Source organism: Oryzias melastigma, linkage group LG6, assembly GCF_002922805.2.
Source record: "Oryzias melastigma strain HK-1 linkage group LG6, ASM292280v2, whole genome shotgun sequence".
Taxonomy (NCBI): domain Eukaryota; kingdom Metazoa; phylum Chordata; class Actinopteri; order Beloniformes; family Adrianichthyidae; genus Oryzias; species Oryzias melastigma.
Genome location: NC_050517.1, coordinates 16,030,811 through 16,051,240, shown reverse-complemented (window position 1 = coordinate 16,051,240; position 20,430 = coordinate 16,030,811). Strand labels below are relative to the sequence as shown.

The window sequence follows — 20,430 nt, the reverse complement described above, 5'->3', positions numbered from 1 at the left end:
TTTTCATAGTTTAGCGAGGAGTGCGACTTATTTGTGAATATTTTCAAAGTGCTTGCATATTTGTTATTTTCCCAGTAAACACCAGTTGTCTTTTAGCTGTTATTTCCTCCGACAACCGCTAGAGGGCGCTGCATCCGTAGTATTTTCTAAAGACAGAAAGAAGAAGTGTTGTCCAAAACTTTCATGGAAGAGAATCTGATTGTTTTCCTCTTAAACTTTGATATTTTTCGTATACAGATCAAAAGATTAGTATTTTTACATTTCTTTCTTTATTTAATTTTTTAGCTACGATGGGCTTGGTGGATTTGTTCTGAAACGTTGCATTTTTCTTCTAATAGTGCGACTTATACTCAACAGCGACTTTTATATGGTTTTCTTCTTGAAAATTTTTGCTCTTGGGACACATACTCTGGAAAATACATACATGCATACATATGTATATATATATATATATATATATATATATATAAAATTAATCCTACCGGTTAACTCTGGCGGTTTCAATTTTGTCGCAAACTTTAAATAAATGCCTTATTTCAAACTCTTCATATCTCAAGCGTCCTCCTGACTGACTGATGTTTTCTTGTGCCTCCAGTTCATCTCCAGATTCTTCTTCTGGTTGGACTGATTGTGTTCTGTCTCTCTTTGGTTCTTGGATGTGTCATCTGCTGGAAGAAAAGTCACTTTTTCTCGGGGAAAAAGAAAACTCCTGCCACATCCTCCACTCTTCCTGAGACCTCTCATCCCTCGGTTCCTGCGTCCCAGCCTCTGTGCCAGGAGCTGCACAGAGACATTCTGGATTACCCCTCAACATTTAGCAGTCCTGCCCGTTCTCAGGGGGAGGTCAGCTCTTTTCCGTTCAGCGACCGAGCTAAAGCGGCCTCTGAAGAACACGAACAAGCTGCGTCTTACTTCTCCCTGCGCCGCCTCAGCTCGCCGCTGCTGCCCGGGCCTGCTTATAAACCCATGCACCCCGGCCGTGCTTCCCTGCCCTCACTGCCCAAGCTGGGACTGCTGGGCAAAAGCGCCCCTCAAAGACGCTGCACCGTGTCTGGCGACTGCAGGGCTCACACTGAGCGCAGCAGACTCACAAAACCCACTGCTGTTTCTTCTTCCATTGCTGAAAAACCGATTGCTCTGACTCCACTGAGCTACGGCTCTCATGCAAACTCAGCAAAACCACGCCTTCATTTTACTCTGGCCTTCTCTCCAGAGCGACAAATCTTGACAGTCACTGTCCTGAATTTGACTGAAACCCCTCACACACTGGAGGATGTGAGCATTGTGGGTAGTCTGCATCCATCTCCCACTCAAAGGTCAAGTCACAGCAGCCTCAGCCCGGACGCCAGCAGCTTGGAGCTCCTCCTGAAGGTTGGGTCCATGAAGGAGCTCCAGAGGTGTGAGCTGAGGTTAGCTCTGTACACTGGGGGGGCACAGAGCCCGAGGGGGACCCCTCTGGGTGAAGTGGAGCTGGAATGTGAAGACATGGACCGGATCTCAGAGCGCCCGCTTCATTTCAGGAGAGAGCTCAAAACTAAACCTGTGGAATTTTGAGAAAGCGAGCGTCTGTTGAGGCCGTCTCACTTTTCCTCAGGGGGGGGGCTTTCAGCTCCCACTCGACAGAAACGTGTCTGTGAGGTTCAGCATGAAATGAGGGTCTGTCGTTGCTCAGTTCAAAACTCAGTTCAGCCGCTTTATGGGAACATTTTAGGATTTTCCTTCTCCATCATTTAGACCAAAATTGAGGTAAAAATGTTGAATTTGCAGTAAATCAGCTAAACACCCATGAAGGTACTGCCAGCTTGATTGTTCAGGAAGCTCAGGGGCAAACATCTGTTTCTGTAAAGCTTTTGACCCCCCCTCTATTTAAGCCTAACTGCAGAGCCCAGGGTTAGGAGCGGAAACCTGAGCTCTGTCTATAACTTGCGCCTGCTGGGGTTCCAGTTGGAACTTTTCTGATAAAACAGACAAAAGATTAAAGTTAAATCACACTCCAAGGTTTTGAGGTTTTATTTTTGCCTTGTGTTTGTTTTCTTTTCGTATTTCTTTCTTTCTGACCTTCGATCATTCACTCACAACTAATGTGTGAGGCCTTCATCCGCTCTCAACAGATCTTTTATTGTGGCGGCGTCATGCAGCGACTCCCAGTTAATGTTCCTCAAAGCTGCCAACCTTCTTCCAGCAGGTTAAAACCACCTTGGAATTAAATAAACGTGCATCAAAACAGTAGAAGACGAGCATCGACAGAACTAACTTTTACTTTTCAGAGGTAAACTAATTCCCTATGTTTGGTTTTAATTTTTAGAGGATTAAATGATGTCTTACAGAAGCCCAATGCAGCAGGAGATCATCCCTTTTTTTAATGACATTGTAGTTTAATCCTTGACTATTCACAATCCTCTGGAAAACGTTCCAATCTCCACGGAAACTCTCATCGGACAGATCTAATCTTTGTTTGCATTTGCCCGACTCTGCATTGTTTTTCATGGCAGATGAGTCCTGCACGTCTGGGGAGATTTTCTCTGATTCATATCAAGTATGTCGCACCAATAACAGAAAGCTGGATTTTCCTTTTGCAAATCAGAATATTTGAGAATGCTTTATTTAATTTAAAACAGAAAAAATGTCCAGAACATAAAATATTTTAAGCATGAAAGAAATTTAGCTGTTTTGTAGCTTTTTTATTTTATTTTATTTTATTTTGATTTTTCTTGGCTTTTAGGCATTAAAACACACAAACAGTTAATCTAAAAGTTATAAAATGACAATCAAAATTACTTTTGACTCAAACCAACAACAACAAACTTAAAAAAAAAAAAACAGTTACATTTAATTTGAAAAATAAAAAGCATTGTGGTGTGTTAAGCTTCTGTAAACAGCATGAATGAATGATTTGCTTTATGAAGCATCCGACTGAAGCCCCGCCTCCTCCTCCTCATCTTCATAAGAGCTACAAATATCTATAATCTCAGCCAGGAATGTTCCATCCGGATAAAAGGAAGGCGTCCTCATCCTCGGCCAGCCACATTCATCACTACGTTTAGTCGTCTCGTCCAGTGTTGGAGCTCTGTGGTCTGGCTGCCTGGACCTTAAGACTGAATTTACAACAAAAATATTTAGAATTACGAATGTTACAATATCTGTACTCTACAAATACACAATACAGAAAAAGCAAACATACAAGTAGTAGTTTTTTTTCTTATTTGTTGGTGTAAACATTCTGATTGGTGGACACATCCCAGCGTCAGGTAAAGATGTAATCTATAAATTCTATTGTACACACTTCTACACTACAGATTACAACAGGGGTCTGAAACCTGTGCCTCTGGAGCCACATGTGGCTCTTTTAGCCCTCCCCTGTAGCTTTGTGGTAAAAGAAAAATAAAAAAATAACATTTTAAAGGTAAAGTAAAAATTAAGAAAATTAAAGGTTCAACTAATACATTTTGACAGATTTTTGAATGCTGTTTACCACAGAAAACCAATTTGAAGTCGGACAGAGTCGCACAGTTAGAATTTATGTGCATATTTTCAGTTTTTTGAGCAAATTAAACTATCTTAGGTGCGCATTATGATTTTTAAAAATACGGGAAGGCTCTGATATAATTTTGGTTATTTAGATTTACAAATTCTTCATTGACATACACCACAAAAAGTCAAACCGTTTTATTAGATCATTTGTAACATAAGGTGTCTTTTATTTTGAAAGGAAGTTATGAAACTCAGTCAAAACTTATTATTTTCTTTTTACATTTATCTTTTATGAAAAGATAATGATGAATTTATTTATCATAATAACAATTACATAAATACAAATCAGTGTCCTATTTTTCTAAAGGGTGCAGTTAGACTTTGTGGCTCCCACCCGGTTGCTGTCTGTGAGAAATCGATCAGAATGGCTCGCTGAGTGTTAAAGGTCGCAGACCCCTGAGTTACACTGACACGAGCACAGGTTCACCTTTTTGGAGACATTTTGCTCTCAAATTGCTGATTTCTGAAGACCTGACTGAAATCTGCCAGAAAAAAGGAAATATTTTCACATCTCTGATTTCTATTTCCGCCCTCTTCCTATATTCTACTTTAGCCACAAAAGAGTTTTCATTTTAAAATTTTAAATAAGATTCTGTTTTTGTTCATGCTTTTATTCTTCAGAATTTTATTGTCTAAATTGAAGAAAAAAACAGCCAAAGTAAAACCCAAAACATGCTAAATAAATGCAAGAGAGATAAAATGCCAAATCCACTTTTAGTCATTAGTCCTGATAAACAACAGACATTGATCTAAACTATAATTCTGCGTCCTATGGAACAGATAGAACACTCACAAATGAGATTATAGCTCCATAAAGAGTTTAGGCGCTCATCCAGTCAGACAGATCGAACTGAAAGCTGGAATTAGCGTGCGTGCCCTGCACATGTGTGGACAGATATTTAATGAATTCATTATTGCAATTTCTTAATATAATCTGTGTGCCGTTGGTATTACTAATGAAATTATCTGCACGAACTGCAGATGGCTGCTCAAAATTGACAAAACCGCTTAACAGGATCAAACGATGATGATCGTGTGGATTGAAAAACAACAGACATAGAGGTCACATGCATGAACTGTGTTTTAAATGATTATTTTAGGAGCTGTTGATGCTAAACTTTGGTTTTACCTCAGTATGAGGCTCCCCTGCATCTTCTTCCTCCTCCTCTGTTGAGCCTGCACTCTCCTCATCCTCCTCGAATAGTGTCACCAAACCTGAGCCTTGGTGCCAGCAATGTCTGTCAGCCTGAAAGAGCACAGTGTGTCGATGCGTACACTCATATGATCTGAAACTGTATTTAGAGGTCAAAATTTAGACACACCCTTAAAGCTGAGGAGCTGGGCGTCCAGTCTTGAGACGATGAAGCTTGAGAAGCTGCTGTTTCAGAAACCTTCTCCTCTTCTTTTTCTTCTTGCTTCCTGAACAAGCTCTTCAGCTTTGTGGGTGAGATCAGATGTGGCAAGTCAGAGTTGGTGAAAAAGCTCAATAAAGTTTGAAAATTACATGGCTGTCAATCTGAATTATGCAGCATAAACAGAAGCAATGACCAACTGGACAGTGAGTACCTGCTCAGTGACCAGCCTCCTTTGCCTCTCCGTCTCTGGATTAACTGAACCAACAGTTTTCTCCTTCCTGCCTTCAACCAATGGTTTATCATCTTTAACCTGAAAACAATCACTAACCCGATCATGCATCATGTATATACATAAGTGTGATTTTGCAGGTTTTGGTACAGTAGAATCCCCTTTACCACACTGAGCTGCTGTCTCAGTGCTTGAAGCTTCTGGACCACCAGCATCTTCTCCCGTTCCAGCTCCTCGGCCCTCTTCCTGCTTTCTAAAGCAGAGACAGAGAAATCTTAAAAGTGTCTCATCTGAAGGTTGTCTGTTTGTGAGGGGGAGCTCAAACCGTCCAGCTGGAGTCTCAGTGAGTCGCTGATCGAATCCTCCACCTGCAGACCGCCATGGTTTTGACCATTTTCAGACATCTGATTGAGCTTGAAGAGAGAAGAGATTATTAGAATTATTTCACACTAATGATGAGTAATCTGATTACAGTGGTCATACCTCCAACTCCAGAGCAGAAATCTTCATTTGACTTTCTGTTCTTTCCGTCTCTCTCAGCTTTTCCAGACTCCTCAGAGAATGTTCTCTGACACAAACACAAAAGAAATTACATTTTCCTGTAATAAAAAACATTTTTTTAATTTAAAAGTGAACTTACTTGTCACTCAGTTCCCTCTCCCTTTCTGTAAGTTTCTTCCTTAGCCTTTCCACATCGCTGCTCTGTATCCACACATCTCCATTAGAGAGTATTCACATGTCAGATTGTGATGATTTTACATTCAGAGATGTTTATCACCTGGGGAGGCTTGCTTTGGCCGCTCTGTGAGTCAGATGGTATCGAGCCTGAAAACCTAAAAGACAAAGGTGACAATAAAAAAAAAAGCTCCCTTTCAAAGTTAAACCTGGATTAAACCCAACTCACTTTGCCACTTGTTCTTTTCCATTAGTCTGCTCCAGGTCGACCCCTGCAAAATAGAAACCCACTGCACTCAAACGCCCCCTTGTGTCTAAAAAGTCAGCTCAAACTTTTCCACTAGAAACAGAACCGTTTACCTTTGTTCCTGGGCTGCTGAAGCAGAACCCAACCTCTGCTCCGTTCCTGCTCCAGCTCCTGCCTGCATGCAGCAAGTTCAGCCCTCAGCAGTGATTCAGAATCCTTCTGTGTTGGAAAAAGTGTGCAGTGAAATCCACATTTAGCTCATTTTTACCCAAATACACTTTAAAATCCCATCACATGGGCTCAACATTGAACACTTAACTAAACTCACTTGAGGAGCTTTTTTATTAAAGCTTAGCGGTGTGTATTGACAATAGACTGACAATATGATACGTACCATGACATGCGTCTCGCGATACGATACATATCGCGATATATTCCAAGACTGTCCCAGAACAATTTATTTAAGAGTGTGACTTAGAAAAAAACTCTTAATATTATTACACATTTCAAGTTAATAAAATGGTGAAATGTATTTTAATGATAATTTAATTAAAAGTCTTGCAACTATATTTCATAGACAAGTTGCTTTTACCCACAAATTCCTGGAGTTTTTCTTTTGATGAATTTCTGTGCTGCCAACCAGCAGTCGAGGGTTTAGGTGGAAAAAAAAAGTCAGACCTGCAACTTTGTTTGCTTATAAATAATAATTAAAAATAGTCTTGACAATATAAAAAAAACAAATACAATTATTGCCAAATCGCAATAAAATGGTGATATAATATATCAATATTAATACCAATATCTCGACATATTGCAGAATTTATTTTTCCCCCTACACTCCTTTTAAAGCTTGATAAGTTGAGCAGTTAAAACACAAATTTTCAAGACTGGAAAAAAACAATTTTACTTCAATCCTTCAAAATAAAAGCTTTTTTTCATTTACAAAACAAATATTAAACAAAAAATAAAATGAGAACATGATTATACATTTTTTAAGTGTCTTTCATAAATAATAATCTGATTATAGCGACCTATAATTATAAACCTATAAAGTATTGTGAGTATAAATCAGAATCACCATGTAATGTTCTGCTGATGTGATCACCAGCAGAACATTGATGAGTTTCAGACTCAAACAGAACAGCTGAGGGCAGAACTCAGCCTGAACATGCATGAACATGCAGGATTTAGCGTGAAAAGGGTGCCGTGAGCAGGAAACATGACTACCTTCATGTGTCATGGTGGATTCTGGGAAGCTTTGATGAACATTACATGCATTCATACCTTCTGGATATTCCAAAAGTACAAATAAACGGTGTGAAAAAGCATCAGGGATGTTTTGATTAGTTGTCTATAACCAGAAGCAGATTTAAAGATTTTTTTCTATATTAATTTTGATAAATAAGGCACTTCCATGTGTTTTTTTTAGCAGTAAATGTGTAAATGAAATGGAATTTAAAGGGTTTTGTTTCTCACTTCTTCACTGGCATTCCTCTTGAATTCATCAAATTCATCTTGTGTGTTTTTCAGCGTCAAAGCCACTTTTTGCCATTTGTCAGCCCAGTGAGAAGCCACAGCTTTCAGCTTCTCGATGCATTGGACTCTCGCTTCATCTTGTTTGCGATACTCCTCCTCCTGCAGGAGGAACATGCTCTCCTTCTCCTCGACCTGAGCCTCCAAAAGCTGGAGATGCTCCTGCAGTTTCTGCTTTTCCTTTTCCAAAATATCCACAGATTCCCTGTGAAATATATAGATTTAGGTAAAAACCAACAGTCGTCGTTGCATTAAAAAAAATCATCGTTTTACCTGCGCTGGCAGCACTGATCCTTTGTTTCTAACAAATCTTTTTTCCTTTCATTCAGCAGCTTTTCTTTTTCTCTGTCCGTTTGCTCCTTCAGATCTGAGATCTCTTTGGAGTTTCCTCTTTTAGTCTCCTCTTTAAGCTCCTGAAAATTTGGTTTTTGGACGTCCAGATTTTGCTTGACCACTTGAAGTTCTCCTCTCAGCTTCTGATTTTCCTGGACACAAAAATGGGAACCTTTATAACAAACTTGAAATAAAAGTATTTTTGAGACTTGTTGAATTACATTTTAATCTTAAAGGGTCAGCCATGACCTAGGTGACTGATGATCTACATCAACATTAGGCCAAATGTGTGTCAGCTTCAGCATCAAACCTCTCTGAGAGCCTTTAGCTCCGCCTTCATCTGAAACGTTTCCTGTTCTAGGGTGTTTTGGGATGAAGGTTCTTGCCTCTGTGCCAGCCCCTCTGAGTTTACTTGAACTCTTTGAAGAAGTTTATTTTTCTCCTGAGAAAGACAGAAATTGAGCACAAAAAAAAATGTCGCTTAAAATAACTGTAGATCAGATCAAACCCAAACAAAACACCTGGATCAGAGATTCTCTGTCAGACTGAGCTGTTGTCAGTTTGGCTGTCAGGTCTGTCACAGCGTCCTCCAACTTCAAGACTTGTGTTGATAGGACCGCTTTCTCCTATAGCAAGAAAAACATCGGCTGTTTTTGCAGGTATTATAAACATTTGTTATTAGAAATAATAAATGTTAAAATAATCAGTTAAGTTTGACATTGTGGGACAACAATACTAAAAAAAAAAAAAAACAGATAATTTTTCTGCAACAAACAAACAAGCAGATATTCATTTTACGACTTGTTTGGTTGAGGAAACTTATCTGGCCCACATATAAAAAAGTATTTGATACACAGCTTCAACCTGAATATTTTTTATCCCTAAATTTGTCAATTTCTTGCTGAGAAGTAAAAAACAGAATTATACACAAACTATGCCAACAAATAGTTGGAGAGGAGAAATGGTTTGTTGGTACAAACATATGAGGTTTTCATGAGATAATGAAGCTTTGCCACCAATTAACAGACTGTTCCAGTTAATCAGGAGGGACAATGTTGTTTTAATGTGCTCCAAAGCTGGAGGGATTGTTTTTTTAAGATTTTAAAAATAAAGAGAAATATGAACATCCACTGCCTTAGAGAATATGAGACAGAGAGGTGACACTAGTAGATTTAAAATAAACTGCAATAATTAACATAATGGAGTCGATGCATTCATGAGATTAGCTCACTTATGTGGTTCATTTTCTGCTGCTTCTCCAGGATCCTCATAAATACAGTTTGACTGACAGCCTTACTTAGAGTATGTTTGATTGGTTCATTTATTGAGCTGACATCTTGGGTGGTGGTGGCAGCTCCATACTTACCAGACAAGCTTGACTGATTTTGTTGTTGGCTTCGCTCAGCTCGTCCCGTACTTTAGCGTGATTCTGCACAGTTTGGCTGAGCCTTTTGTTCATCTCGTCCATCTGATCCTGCATGCTCCTCTGTGTCTGTGGCCACAAAGATGTGAAATGCAAGATAGTGGATTATTTGTATTGGCCCAAACTTTGGTTGATAAGCATTATTATTGAAACATTCTCATCTTCACCTCTGCTGCAGTCTGGAGCTGTCGGAGCGTTTTGTTTCCCTGCTCTTCAAATGCTGCAGCCTTCGCCTCAGCTTCTCTCAGAGCCTCTCTCATCTCGGATAGATTTGTGTTGGATTTATGTTTCTCCTTGTTATAAGAAAAAGATGACTAGATCACTTAAAAAAATTGAATTGCTTTCCCCAAAAAGGTACCTGTTTATCATAGTTGTCCTGAGTGTTTGCTGCTGTCTTGTTGAGTAAGTCAGGAGCTGAGAGTCGGACTGGTTGATCTCTGCTTTCCTTGTTCAAAGCAGACCTCATTTGCAACAGATCCTTCTCCAGCCGCAGGACTCTTGCAAATACATTTTCCATAAGAAATTTTACGTTTTTTAAGTTTTCCTTCATGCACATTTTGTTCCACTTACTTTTCATGAAGCTCTCCGCAGTCTTCACTCCTTTCAGACAGGGATGCTTCAGCTCCATCTTGCTCAGCAGCACTCCTCACATTTGATGGCAGCTGTGAGTGAAACACAAACATACTTTAGAGGATGCAATTTAAGCATCATCATAAATAGATTCTAAGGTTTTGGTTACTTTCTGCTTGGAATCAAAGACGTATGGTGGAGCCGGGTTGTTCAGTTCAAGGTCTCTGGTGCTGAACCAGTCCAGCTGACTGTCCATATGCTCCTGGGCATCCTGAAGCCAAAGCAACACATCCATTTGCGGAAAGATCCTTTGACTTCTAGCAGCCCTTAATTCAGCCAGAGGGGAGGAAGTGGGCCATGCCACATTGTCAGGTGCCAAACGGGACAATGACTGCCATCTACGCAGACTTGGGTCATTCCACCTGAAGCTTTCAGAGCTACAAGAAATATATGTTGGCAACACACAACCATGACTTAAGCAATGAAAAACATCAGCCACTTAAAAACAACCTTTGTTCTATTACCTTGCACTAGCTTTGGACTGAGACTCTGATCCAGATACAGATGACGTCCCACACCATCTTGAGGTCTTACAAGAGGGAAAAAAGCAATGTTTGAAAATATTTTGTCATTTATCAATCTGTTTTAAAAATCAAACAGTGTTTTTTTAAATCCTACCTGAGCTGCAAAGTCAGATTTGGTGTCCCACATATCCGGGTCCAGGAGAGAAAAGGTGCTTGAGCGCTTGTATGAAGGACGGAACATCTTTGACTGCCTCTCTACTCCTTAGCAACTGCTCTCCCTCCTGCACAGTCTTCTCCTCATGAGCCTCTGCCCAGAACAACAGAATGTCACACTCAGGTGGCAAGTTGGGGTAAGAAGCTATTCTTGTTTCATGCGTCTTAATATTTCCTCTGCTTGCCAAAGAATCAGAATGTTTTTGTGACTGGAAAACTAAAATAGACATTGAAAAAAGAAAGGAAACCGATCTAATTTTCTTTTGTGTACACTATACTCTGAGGAGCATCCTTACCCCAAGAAATGTATTTTATGCTCATCTGTTCTTCATGTAAGAGCAGCTTTGACTGCTCTTATACTGGATCTCCACAGTAACTGCAGTACACAAAGCTCATCTGGGAGACTATGATCATGACTCCCAAGATAGCCCACACATAATCACACTGAGCTGGTGGAGAGTTTTTGGCAGGAGACATGAAGACCCTGAACATAACTTTCCTTTTTAGTCATACTTTCTTGAAGTTTTTATTTTTATTATTACTGCAAAAACAGAAAGACTGAATCACATTTGACCTCTTATATTCTATTTTGTTTCAACATTAAATTTCAGCTAAGTGCAAGGCACTGCAATGGTTAGCGATCTCGCCTCATAGCAAGAAGGTTCTGGTTCCACTCCCAGCTGGGAGGTTTCTGTGTAAAGTTAGAAGTTTATGTGTGGGTTCTCTTTGGTCACTCCGGGTCCTCCCACAGTCCAAAAAACATGTTTCATAGGTTAATTATCTATTCTAAAATGTGAATAATTTTGTGCGACTGGTCCAGGGTGTACCCCGCCCTCATCCATCTATAGCCGGGTTACACTCTGGCAGCCCTCTGACCCTGAAAGGGACACAATAAGTAAAAAAAATGTTATGTAAAAAATTGATTAATTTTTTACTTCTTCTTTGGGAATGAGCATGATGTAGGTGAAATTAGAATATTTTTCAAGTGAGTGTAGAATTTAGCAGACTACCAACTAAATCTATTGCTGGTTGTTTGGATAAGTAATTCAAATCATTATGCAACTATACTCAGGTCCTATCTGAAGAGTCAGGCAAATATTTTTTACTCGGTTGTGTCAAATCGCCTAAGCATATCATATACAGTATCATATATTTAGAACAATAATTGCACACAATTTATAACTATTGTGATAAAATGCACTAGTTAGCACAGACTCAATGAAAAAAATGAACAATAATACATTTTTTGTACTTTTAGAGTAACAAAACATGACTTAAACTCATTTGCAAATTAATAACTTATACATTGCAATGTTGGCACCTATGACAAAGCAATACAACTCTTTGTAAAACAAAAATAAGCAGCTATACAGCCAAAAAATCAAAGTAAAACTGTTTTAGTAATAAATAAATACATAAATATGTAGATTCATTTTTTAAGTTGGTCTCGCCCACTCGGACCTTATTTTGAAAGTATCACTAGCCGGAAACAGGAAGTCAACCAGCGCACGTTTAAACTGCTTTAAAAAAGGGTAAAAAATTATTTTCTCAGCACCTATTTTTCAACTTTATTGAGTTTCGTTTCCAAAGGGCTCTTGCAACCCTCATTTCCGGGAAGGTACGACATTTGAATCCTTTCACTAACAATATGAGCGTCTGTAAGTAAACAACAGTTAGCGACTTAGCCTCAGTTCCCTGAAGGAACTTGCGCTGGCCTATGCTAACACAAGTTACGATAGTTGGTATCGTCCATAAGCTAAAAGGGAATCCGTAAGACGATGCAATTCGTTTATTCTAATCTTTTTTATTTATTTATTGTTTTGTTCTAATATAAATAAAAATGTTGTTTTTTTTCTGCAGATAATGGCTGCAGATTGGTTGGGTTGCTTAGTTTCAATTAATTGTGGACCAACGCTTGGAATGTACCAAGGAGAGGTGTCCTCTGTTGATCAATCCAGTCAAACCATCTCCTTAAGGCAGCCTTTCCATAACGGGGTCAAGTGTCCCGTTCCAGAAGTTACATTCAGGTAAACCTGACTCAGAATTTAAATAGTGTTCAGGCATTTCTGTAGTTTTTAAGCTCAATCTGCCTCTTTTTCTAGTGCCATTGATATAAAGGAACTCAAGATTTTAGAAATCAAAAATGGCAGTGTGAAGAACACACCAACTGCATCAGCCAAGGGGAGCCGCACCCCAGTGGCGGTCCCAAAGAGCGATGCCAGGGGTGCAGAGAAAATGAACTCCCCTCAACAGTACTCCAGGAGCTTTGGGGAGCGTCAGCTGGACGCTCTGGGCCAGCCCAAAGGGTTTCGTCGAAGGCACAATTCCTGTAAGTGTTTCTATTGATTTATGCAATGAGCTCCAAACTTCCTGCCGGTCGCCCAAACATATTGATTCTTGTACACTTTCCCGTCCAGGGTCATCCAGCAGTCGAGGACCAAACCAAATGACACCAAAGAAGAACGGAGTGAAGAACGGTCAGATGAAGCAGAGAGACGACGAGTGTTTTGGAGACGGGGTGGACGACGGCCTGGACACAGACTTTGACTTTGAAGGAAACCTGGCTCTTTTTGACAAAGCAGCAGTTTTCTCAGAAATCGACACGTCGGAGCAACGAAATGGCGCCAGGTCGCGCGGGACCCCGCAAGACCAGACGCCCTTACGGTACCGGCACGACGAAAACATCTTGGAGGCCAAACCTGTCGTGTACAGACAGATCGTTGTGCCACAGGCTGGTGGCAAAGAATACTGCACTGGTAAGGGATGTGATGGTCATAAAATGAAAGAATTTTGCACTTTGTTTGATTTAATTTCTCTGCACAGACTCTGGACTTGTTGTTCCAAGTGTTTCCTATGAACTACACAAGCGTCTGCTGTCCGTTGCGGAGCGTCATGGTCTCACGTTGGAGAGAAGGCTTGAGATGACGGGGGTGTGTGCCAGTCAGATGGCACTGACGTTGTTAGGAGGCCCGAACAGGTAGGCATCGCTATAAGTGACAATTTTATCAGATGATTATAGCAAAGATATGGGAGAAACCTTTCAGCAAAATATATATATATATTTTTTGGTCAATTCATTGTCTTCTCAGAAGGCCAAATTTAATTCTGTTATTGTGTAGCTTCTGCAGCAATTATATATATTTATAGAATAAAGTCATAAAAAAATAGTCACAAATTTACGAGAATAAATTTGCAAAATTATGAGATAAGTCAGAATTTTACGAAAATAAATTTGTAAATTCACAAGAACAAAGTTGTAAAATTACGTGTTTAAAAGTTGTAATTTTACTAAGAAAAAGCCATGCTTTTTTGAAAACAAAATTGGTTGCATGAGTCTCTTTGGAAAGCACAAACCGCTCTGAATTGATTGTCGTTTTATGAAGCGCTTTCCCTGCTTTCTTCCTCCACCAAAGACGCAATTTCTCCCAAATCTGTTGGGAATTTTCTTCTGAGGAGGCCCGGGTTCCTCCAAGAGATTTTCATTGTCTCTATAGTTACAATAATACAATATTAACTTGATGAAGGACTTATTTCCTTGTTTGTGTTACCACTACTCAAGTAACTGCTTATAATGCGCTCGAAGTCTTTCAGGCTGGTTGTTTTATCTATTTTTTTTGTAAATAGCTTTTTTGCCTCATAAATGTATACTTTAATCTCATAAATTCCTAACTAATAACTTGTGAAATTATAGATTTGATTTTTGTAAAATATATTTTTTTATAATTTTACAGCTTTATTATTGTAAAATTTTGACATTTTTGCCTCATACTTTCACAACTTAATTTTTAAAAATATTGTAATTTTTTCATAATTTTTACAGCTATATTATTGAAATATTGACTTTTTAAACATAATTTCACAACTTTATTCTTGTAAAAAAAATTCTCAATTTTACAACTTATTATTGTAAAATATTGACTTTTCAAACATAATTTCCTGACTTTAATCTTGTAATATAGTGTCATTTTTTTAAAAATAATTTTACAACTTTATTCATGTAAAATATTGACTTTTCTCTCATTTCTTGGCTTTGTTCTTTTAAAATATTGACTTTTTTAAAACATATTTTTTTATGACTTTATTATTGTGAAATATTGACTTTTTTTACACATAATTGTATGGCTTTATTCTTATAAAATATTGCATTTTTTCATATTTTACAACGTTTTCCTTGTAAAATACTGACTTTTTGTATCATAATCTTACAAATTATTTATTTTTTAATTTATTCTATTTTTGCTGTAGCCCTCATACTCGATTTTAATTATGTTTAATTTGTACCTTGTTTGGATTTCTTTTTTTAGCGTGTTTTTTTTTTTTAAACCCAGCTCTGATTCGTTTTAGACTTGAACTAAACTCATACTTACTTCATTTCAGATTCACGCCAAAGAATTTACATCAGCGCCCCACAGTGGCGCTGCTGTGCGGTCCTCACGTTCAGGGCGCGCAGGGCATCAGCTGCGGTCGACATCTTGCTAATCACGAAGTGGAGGTCATATTGTTTCTGCCCAACTTTGTAAAGATGCTTGATTCTGTGACCAACGAACTCACACTCTTCAACAAAACGGATGGCAAACAGGTGTCTAGCATCAAAGGTTAGCCTTAAAGTTTTCTTTTTTTAAATTTGATCTCTATTGATCTTCATGCTTTCTAACAATTCACTCTTTGATTCAACAGACCTTCCGGACACTCCAGTGGATCTCATCATAAACTGTCTGGACTGCCACGAGAACACCTTCCTGATGGACCAGCCGTGGTACCGGGCCGCCGCGGACTGGGCTAACCAGAACAGAGCACCGGTGCTTAGCTTGGACCCCCCTGTGAGTGGGCAGGGTCATGCAGTCGAGGCCAAGTGGTCTTTATCCCTTTGTCTCCCGCTTGCTCTGGGGGAAGGAGCCGGCAGAGTGTATCTATGTGACATCGGTTTTCCTCGGCAAGTTTTCCAAGAAGTGGGAATCAAATACCTATCTCCATTTGGCTGCAAGTTTGTCATCCCCTTGCATTCTGCCTAGTATGGGAATGTAAAACTCTCATTTTCAATGATTTGGGTTTTTTTTTTTTTTTTTTTTTTTTGGGGGGCCTTATGTTGCAAAATCTCTTTCCAGTTTGAGTTCAGTTATATTTTTAATGTTTCATGGATTTTATTTCCTTTTTTTTAAATGAATGAGGTTACATGAAGTTCATTTGGCTAAATTTCAAAGGAACTAGAAAAAAAAATTAAAAAGGGGAAATATGCTTATTAAAAATGGAGATGTGCATTATTTATGTGACAGCAAAATCTTTCGTCAGATGTCACAACACAAAAGTATTTCTAATGATAAAAAAAACACATCTCTTTAATCCTTCTTTTCCTTTATGTCAAAATACTCTTCATCATAAATCTGAACGTACAAGTATTTTATTCTAAAGGGAATAAAAAAAAACAAAACGTTCATACCTTAACTAAAAAGAATGTTATTGTGTCTTTTAGAAGCTAAAAGTATGTAGTTTTAGGTTGTTAATAATTACATTTAAAGCATTAAAGGCTTAAGTTTTAAGCTGAACAGGACAATCTTTGACTAAACTGATTAGTTTTGAATCTTTTAGCTACTTATAAACCATATCATGAATAAGCCAGTCACACTGCGTTGATGAAAACAAACATGTCTGCTGCTTTGGGGTTTTCTTTTGGGGTCCATGCAGCTTTGTTTTTCTTCAGCAGATGTAGAAGACTCTGTTTTTTGTCATCTTGGATCACAAATACACTGTATGCTCCTGAGCCAGGAAAAAACAAACTTAATTTCTTGATGTTACTCAATTTCTGTGAGTATTTTGTTGCCTGATCAGTTTTCGCCGATACATTGTTTGTTGTAAAGGAGACAAATCTGCGAAAAACTACTCCTCATATCTGTTGCTTAGCCTGCAGATAGCTCATTTTATTTTATTTTTTTACACTTTTTTTTTTGATCCACAAACTCAAATATTTAGAATACATTCGTTTATCTTAAGCTTTTCATACTTTGCAGAGCCAAGTCTGTTGAATTGAATAAAAGCTTCACAATTTTCCACTTTCTAAATGTATTAATGCATTTTTTTCTTTGAAGGTTGCAGCTACTTTAAATAACATCACATTAGTGCTGTAGTGACTGTGGATCCTTAATTTATGTTCTCCCTTAATCCTGGCCTGGTAGAAAAGCTTATATCCACTGTTGCAACATTTTTTTAATATGTGTAATTAAAACTGTGCCAGTGCAGTACTGAATGTTTATTCTGAGCCAATAAGCTGACATCTTAACACAAGTAAAACTTGGCCATCTATTCCGAATGTTCAGTTACTGTTTAAAGAAAGCATAAACTGTTGATTTAAGGTTACAAAGCTGCTTCTATCATTTGCCTTGTTTGACAAATGTCTGATTGTACGTTTTTTAAAATCAAAATTAAAGCCACAATGTTTCCTGGTTTTCAGTAGGTATTTTAAATGAGTACATGTTTTTTTTTTTTACAAATATCATTATCCTCCAGTTTAATTTTGAGTCCAATTGTTTGCTGTTTAAGGGACAGTGGGAATCACAGGTACATTTTTCCCCTAATTAAAAACACTTGTTTTTTTTTTTGTTTGTTTTTTTGGCTTATTTGATTGTGCAGTGGAAGCTACTAGCGTGCAGAAAAGGTTTAAGTTTTTCCAACATTCCTCTGTTCTGATGTTGTGCTGCATCTGTTGAGACAAGTCTGCAGCTCTAAGAGAATATTCATGTTGGCTTTCTTCCTGTGGCCACCAGGGGGCAGTAAAGCGAAATGTTTGACACTTGTACTTTTTTGAAGAAAAAAAACTACACGGAGCAACTTTTCATTTATTTTTAAACTTTTTTTTTCTTTCTTAAGCCATGAATGCCATTAATCCTATCACATTCCCATATTCCGAGGAGTTGAACAGAAGTTGTGTTTTGTTGAAAATTTACTGACAAACTGCAGTTATAATCAGCCATGTCTGTGAATTTAACCAATAAATATGTCTTTTTCAAGTTTCAGTTGACTTATTTTGGTCATTTATTTTGTCACTTTAGTTTTCAAAATCTAGAAATTTGTCATAACAAAAGCATTCTAGTGCGCATGCGCAATATGAAAACAAGGTGGGGCAAAAAAAAGTTGAAGGTTTCTGACGGGAAGAGAAGAGCAGCGCGCCACTCTGGGTAAAAATTCACTTTCTCGACTGTCGGGGTCAAATCTAACAGGTTCTATTTTTTATTTTCTTGTGTATAAAAAAAAAGAACTTAAAATTTGAATCGTGTCTGCTGCACAGATTTTGACGGGGATCGATCCCGCCACCGGTTGCTGGTTTTACGCTGGTCACCTGGAGCACGTTTCACTTCTTCCTCAATCGGAGTTGATGTGTTTTGCGCCTCATGATCGATAGTCGCTGGGATGGAAATGTTGGAGCTGCTCGGATGAAACCGGACCGAACCGAGGCTTCAGATCACTTGGAAATATTTGCAATCAGGTGATGTGTGTGTTTGAAACTCTGGATTGTTTGTGGAAATTATATTCAGAATGCATCAATTTCCTAAAGGAAAAACATATTTTAATAAGATTTGTATTATTATTATTTTCATTGTTACATGTTAGGAGTTTAGGGATAGTCTGAACTTTGACATCCTTTTATTTTTTTAAGCAAATTTGACTGACTTCCTGGGTCTAAAAGGTCACCATGCAGTTAACTGTTATGTTTTTACACGTTTTAACGAGTACCAACATTGCTGCACCAAAATTCTTAAAGGTTAATGCGTTTAAAAGTCGCCTGGTGTGCACTTAGCTCGTCACTGTCAGCAGCAACCAAGTTAACAGCATTTATGAAGCTACACAATCAATAACATCCCATTGCACGTGCATGCAAAAAGCTGCTAATGCACCACCAGCACTATTTTTTTCTTCCCCTTCCACTGCTGTGGATGGGTGTCTACTGCAAAGACAGAACTTCCTTCTATTGAAGTTAAAGGTGTGTGTGCAGTCCAACAACTGCTGGAGTGCTCTTTAGCAGTACAGATAGTTGAAACAAAAACCACAGCAAAGGGAGCTGCATCAGCAGAGCAGCTTCTTGCATTGCTTTTGCACAGCAAAGGAAGCGTCCATTTTTGCACACATTTTTTTTTTAACTTGAATGAAGTTTCTTTTTCCGTGTATGTGCACTTTTATAGAAATCAGCCCCCTGAACTTAGAATGCAAAGTTCACTTTGCCCGGATAGAAACCAGATCGAGCGGACGGCCCCCCTCGCTAATAGTGTTTCTCTTCCTGTTACTCTGTGCCCTTGTTTGGCAGTGTTAGGTTTTGCATGTGTTTATTGCAAAATACTTCTTTATTTCACTGTCATTTGCCTGAACCAAAGGAAAAACGGAATCACTGCTTAATACATAGGTTGCAGAAAATGAAGCCTATTGCTGGAGTCATGTTATGCCCCACTGGGATGGCCTGCTGCTCATTTGGACTTATTTTCAACAGTTTTTATTATAGTAATTATTATAATTATTATTTTTTAATAATACCTGCTAGATCTAGTTTGCATTCACAATATTAGGAAATATTTCCAAGATGAGGGTCAATTTTTCCAATTATAAGTAACACTGGAGTGTAAATAAAGGAGAAAATAATATGTATCAGTTGCACTTTTGTGATACATTTATTGAACAAAACACGGGAACAGGAACTGACATTTCATCTTGAAAGGTCAAATCATAATAACGGAATACATAAAGACAGTATGCACGCTTCACTATGGTATTTAATGTGTTGAAACATAGCAGGAAGCTAGTATATTAGCACAACATTGAACCAATTTTCATATCTTTATTGCATAAAGAACATGCAAACAATTCAACTAAACTCTTATTTTTTTGTATCACTTTTGGGGTGTATTCTGACCGTACAGAGTTCTCTTAATTTGGTCCGGATCGAGTCTGTATTTAGACTGCCATCTACTGAATGTTTCAAATTTGTAAACAAAACCATGTGACTAAAGATCTCTTCAGTCATTGGCTAGGAATTACGAGGGCGGGGCAAAGCAATGAGAGAAAGAATCATGGAAGTCCTAAGTTTTGCAATCCTTGTCGGGATTGTTCACTGATTGAAACTTTATATTTTGCTGATCAAGCTAAACGTCTTTATCAACGTCAGGTACAACACTTTTTACTGCTACTTTGGTACAGCGAAGGCATGCTGCAAGGCTGTTATTGAAGAGACGGCTAAGAAGGTACACTAATAAGTGTTAAATATAGGTTGTCAGGGAAAAATGTGTATCACATTAAAAGTTGTTTTAATGAGCCTGTGTTCATACAACCAAATTGTAATGAGTTGCTGTGCATCATTGCTCCACGACCGTGTTTACATTCCATAACGCCTGGCTACGGTGGCCATTTTGGTCCATTTTGGCCATTTCAGCCTTTAGAAACTCAGAGCGAACCGAAGCTCAGTCCGATTGGAAACAAATCGAGACCACCTCAAAAGATTGGTTCGAGAGCGTTTCCTGGTCCCGGACCAGGGTCCACTTGGATGTATTCAGACTGAAAATTTGTACCGGATTATTGGAGGAAACAAGCTCTGGTTTACTTTAACCGAACCAAAGTCTTAAAAAACCTGTTAAAGTCTTCATTGTCCGTGTCGCCTTTGATCAAATCCGCTGAGGTCGGAACTACTACTTCTTCTGTTTTGATGTCGGTAACAAATACTGAAACAGGCGCCTACAGTGCCCTCTAGTGGTTTTTAGCAGAAAAATAATAAATATATCCATCCATCCATTTTCCTGACTGCTTTGTCCCTTTCGGGGTCG

General features: G+C 38.4%; 3 protein-coding genes across 5 annotated transcripts in view; 2 read left to right on the top strand and 1 right to left on the bottom strand.

The window, feature by feature from the left end:
- Positions 1-4,505: 4,505 nt before the first annotated feature.
- LOC112151848 lies at positions 4,506-6,240 on the bottom strand. Its single transcript, XM_036212129.1, has 7 exons — positions 5,756-6,240; positions 5,599-5,683; positions 5,441-5,528; positions 5,283-5,368; positions 5,098-5,196; positions 4,854-4,967; positions 4,506-4,777 (listed from the first exon to the last, which is right to left on the bottom strand). The coding sequence occupies exons 2-7, from the start codon at positions 5,623-5,625 to the stop codon at positions 4,628-4,630; spliced, it is 564 nt and encodes a 187-aa protein (XP_036068022.1). The 5' UTR covers positions 5,626-5,683; positions 5,756-6,240; the 3' UTR covers positions 4,506-4,627.
- Positions 6,241-12,112: 5,872 nt separating this feature from the next.
- Positions 12,113-17,640, top strand: edc3 (enhancer of mRNA decapping 3 homolog (S. cerevisiae)). 3 transcript variants are annotated; one of them, XM_024282654.1, is made up of 7 exons: positions 12,113-12,165; positions 12,494-12,660; positions 12,736-12,962; positions 13,051-13,389; positions 13,457-13,610; positions 15,011-15,228; positions 15,311-17,640. In XM_024282654.1, exons 2-7 carry the CDS (start codon positions 12,497-12,499, stop codon positions 15,643-15,645), a joined length of 1,437 nt encoding a protein of 478 aa, XP_024138422.1. In that variant the 5' UTR covers positions 12,113-12,165; positions 12,494-12,496; the 3' UTR covers positions 15,646-17,640. The 3 variants fall into 3 exon arrangements, with proteins under 3 accessions (XP_024138422.1, XP_024138420.1, XP_024138421.1); XM_024282652.2 differs by having other exon boundaries at positions 12,123-12,251; XM_024282653.2 differs by lacking the exon at positions 12,113-12,165 and adding an exon at positions 12,258-12,403.
- A 102-nt stretch (positions 17,641-17,742) lies between these two features.
- Positions 17,743-20,430, top strand: part of LOC112152938 (tyrosine-protein kinase CSK) — a 14,529-nt gene continuing 11,841 nt past the window's right edge. The window contains exons 1-2 of the mRNA XM_024282811.2: positions 17,743-17,802; positions 17,913-18,110. The gene's annotated coding sequence lies outside the window, so the exon portion shown is untranslated. The remainder of the gene's footprint in view (positions 17,803-17,912; positions 18,111-20,430) is intronic.

Coding starts and splice junctions, on each gene's coding strand:
- LOC112151848 (XM_036212129.1), bottom strand. CDS start 5,625: ATGAAGATTTCTGCTCTGGAGTTGGAG. Junction 5,197..5,282: donor TGAGACAGCAGCTCAGTGTG/GTAAAGGGGATT, acceptor GATTGTTTTCAG/GTTAAAGATGATAAACCATT. Junction 4,778..4,853: donor CCAGCTCCTCAGCTTTAAGG/GTGTGTCTAAAT, acceptor GTGCTCTTTCAG/GCTGACAGACATTGCTGGCA.
- edc3 (XM_024282654.1), top strand. CDS start 12,497: ATGGCTGCAGATTGGTTGGGTTGCTTAGTTTCAATTAATTGTGGACCA. Junction 12,661..12,735: donor GTTCCAGAAGTTACATTCAG/GTAAACCTGACT, acceptor CTCTTTTTCTAG/TGCCATTGATATAAAGGAAC. Junction 13,390..13,456: donor TGGCAAAGAATACTGCACTG/GTAAGGGATGTG, acceptor TTCTCTGCACAG/ACTCTGGACTTGTTGTTCCA.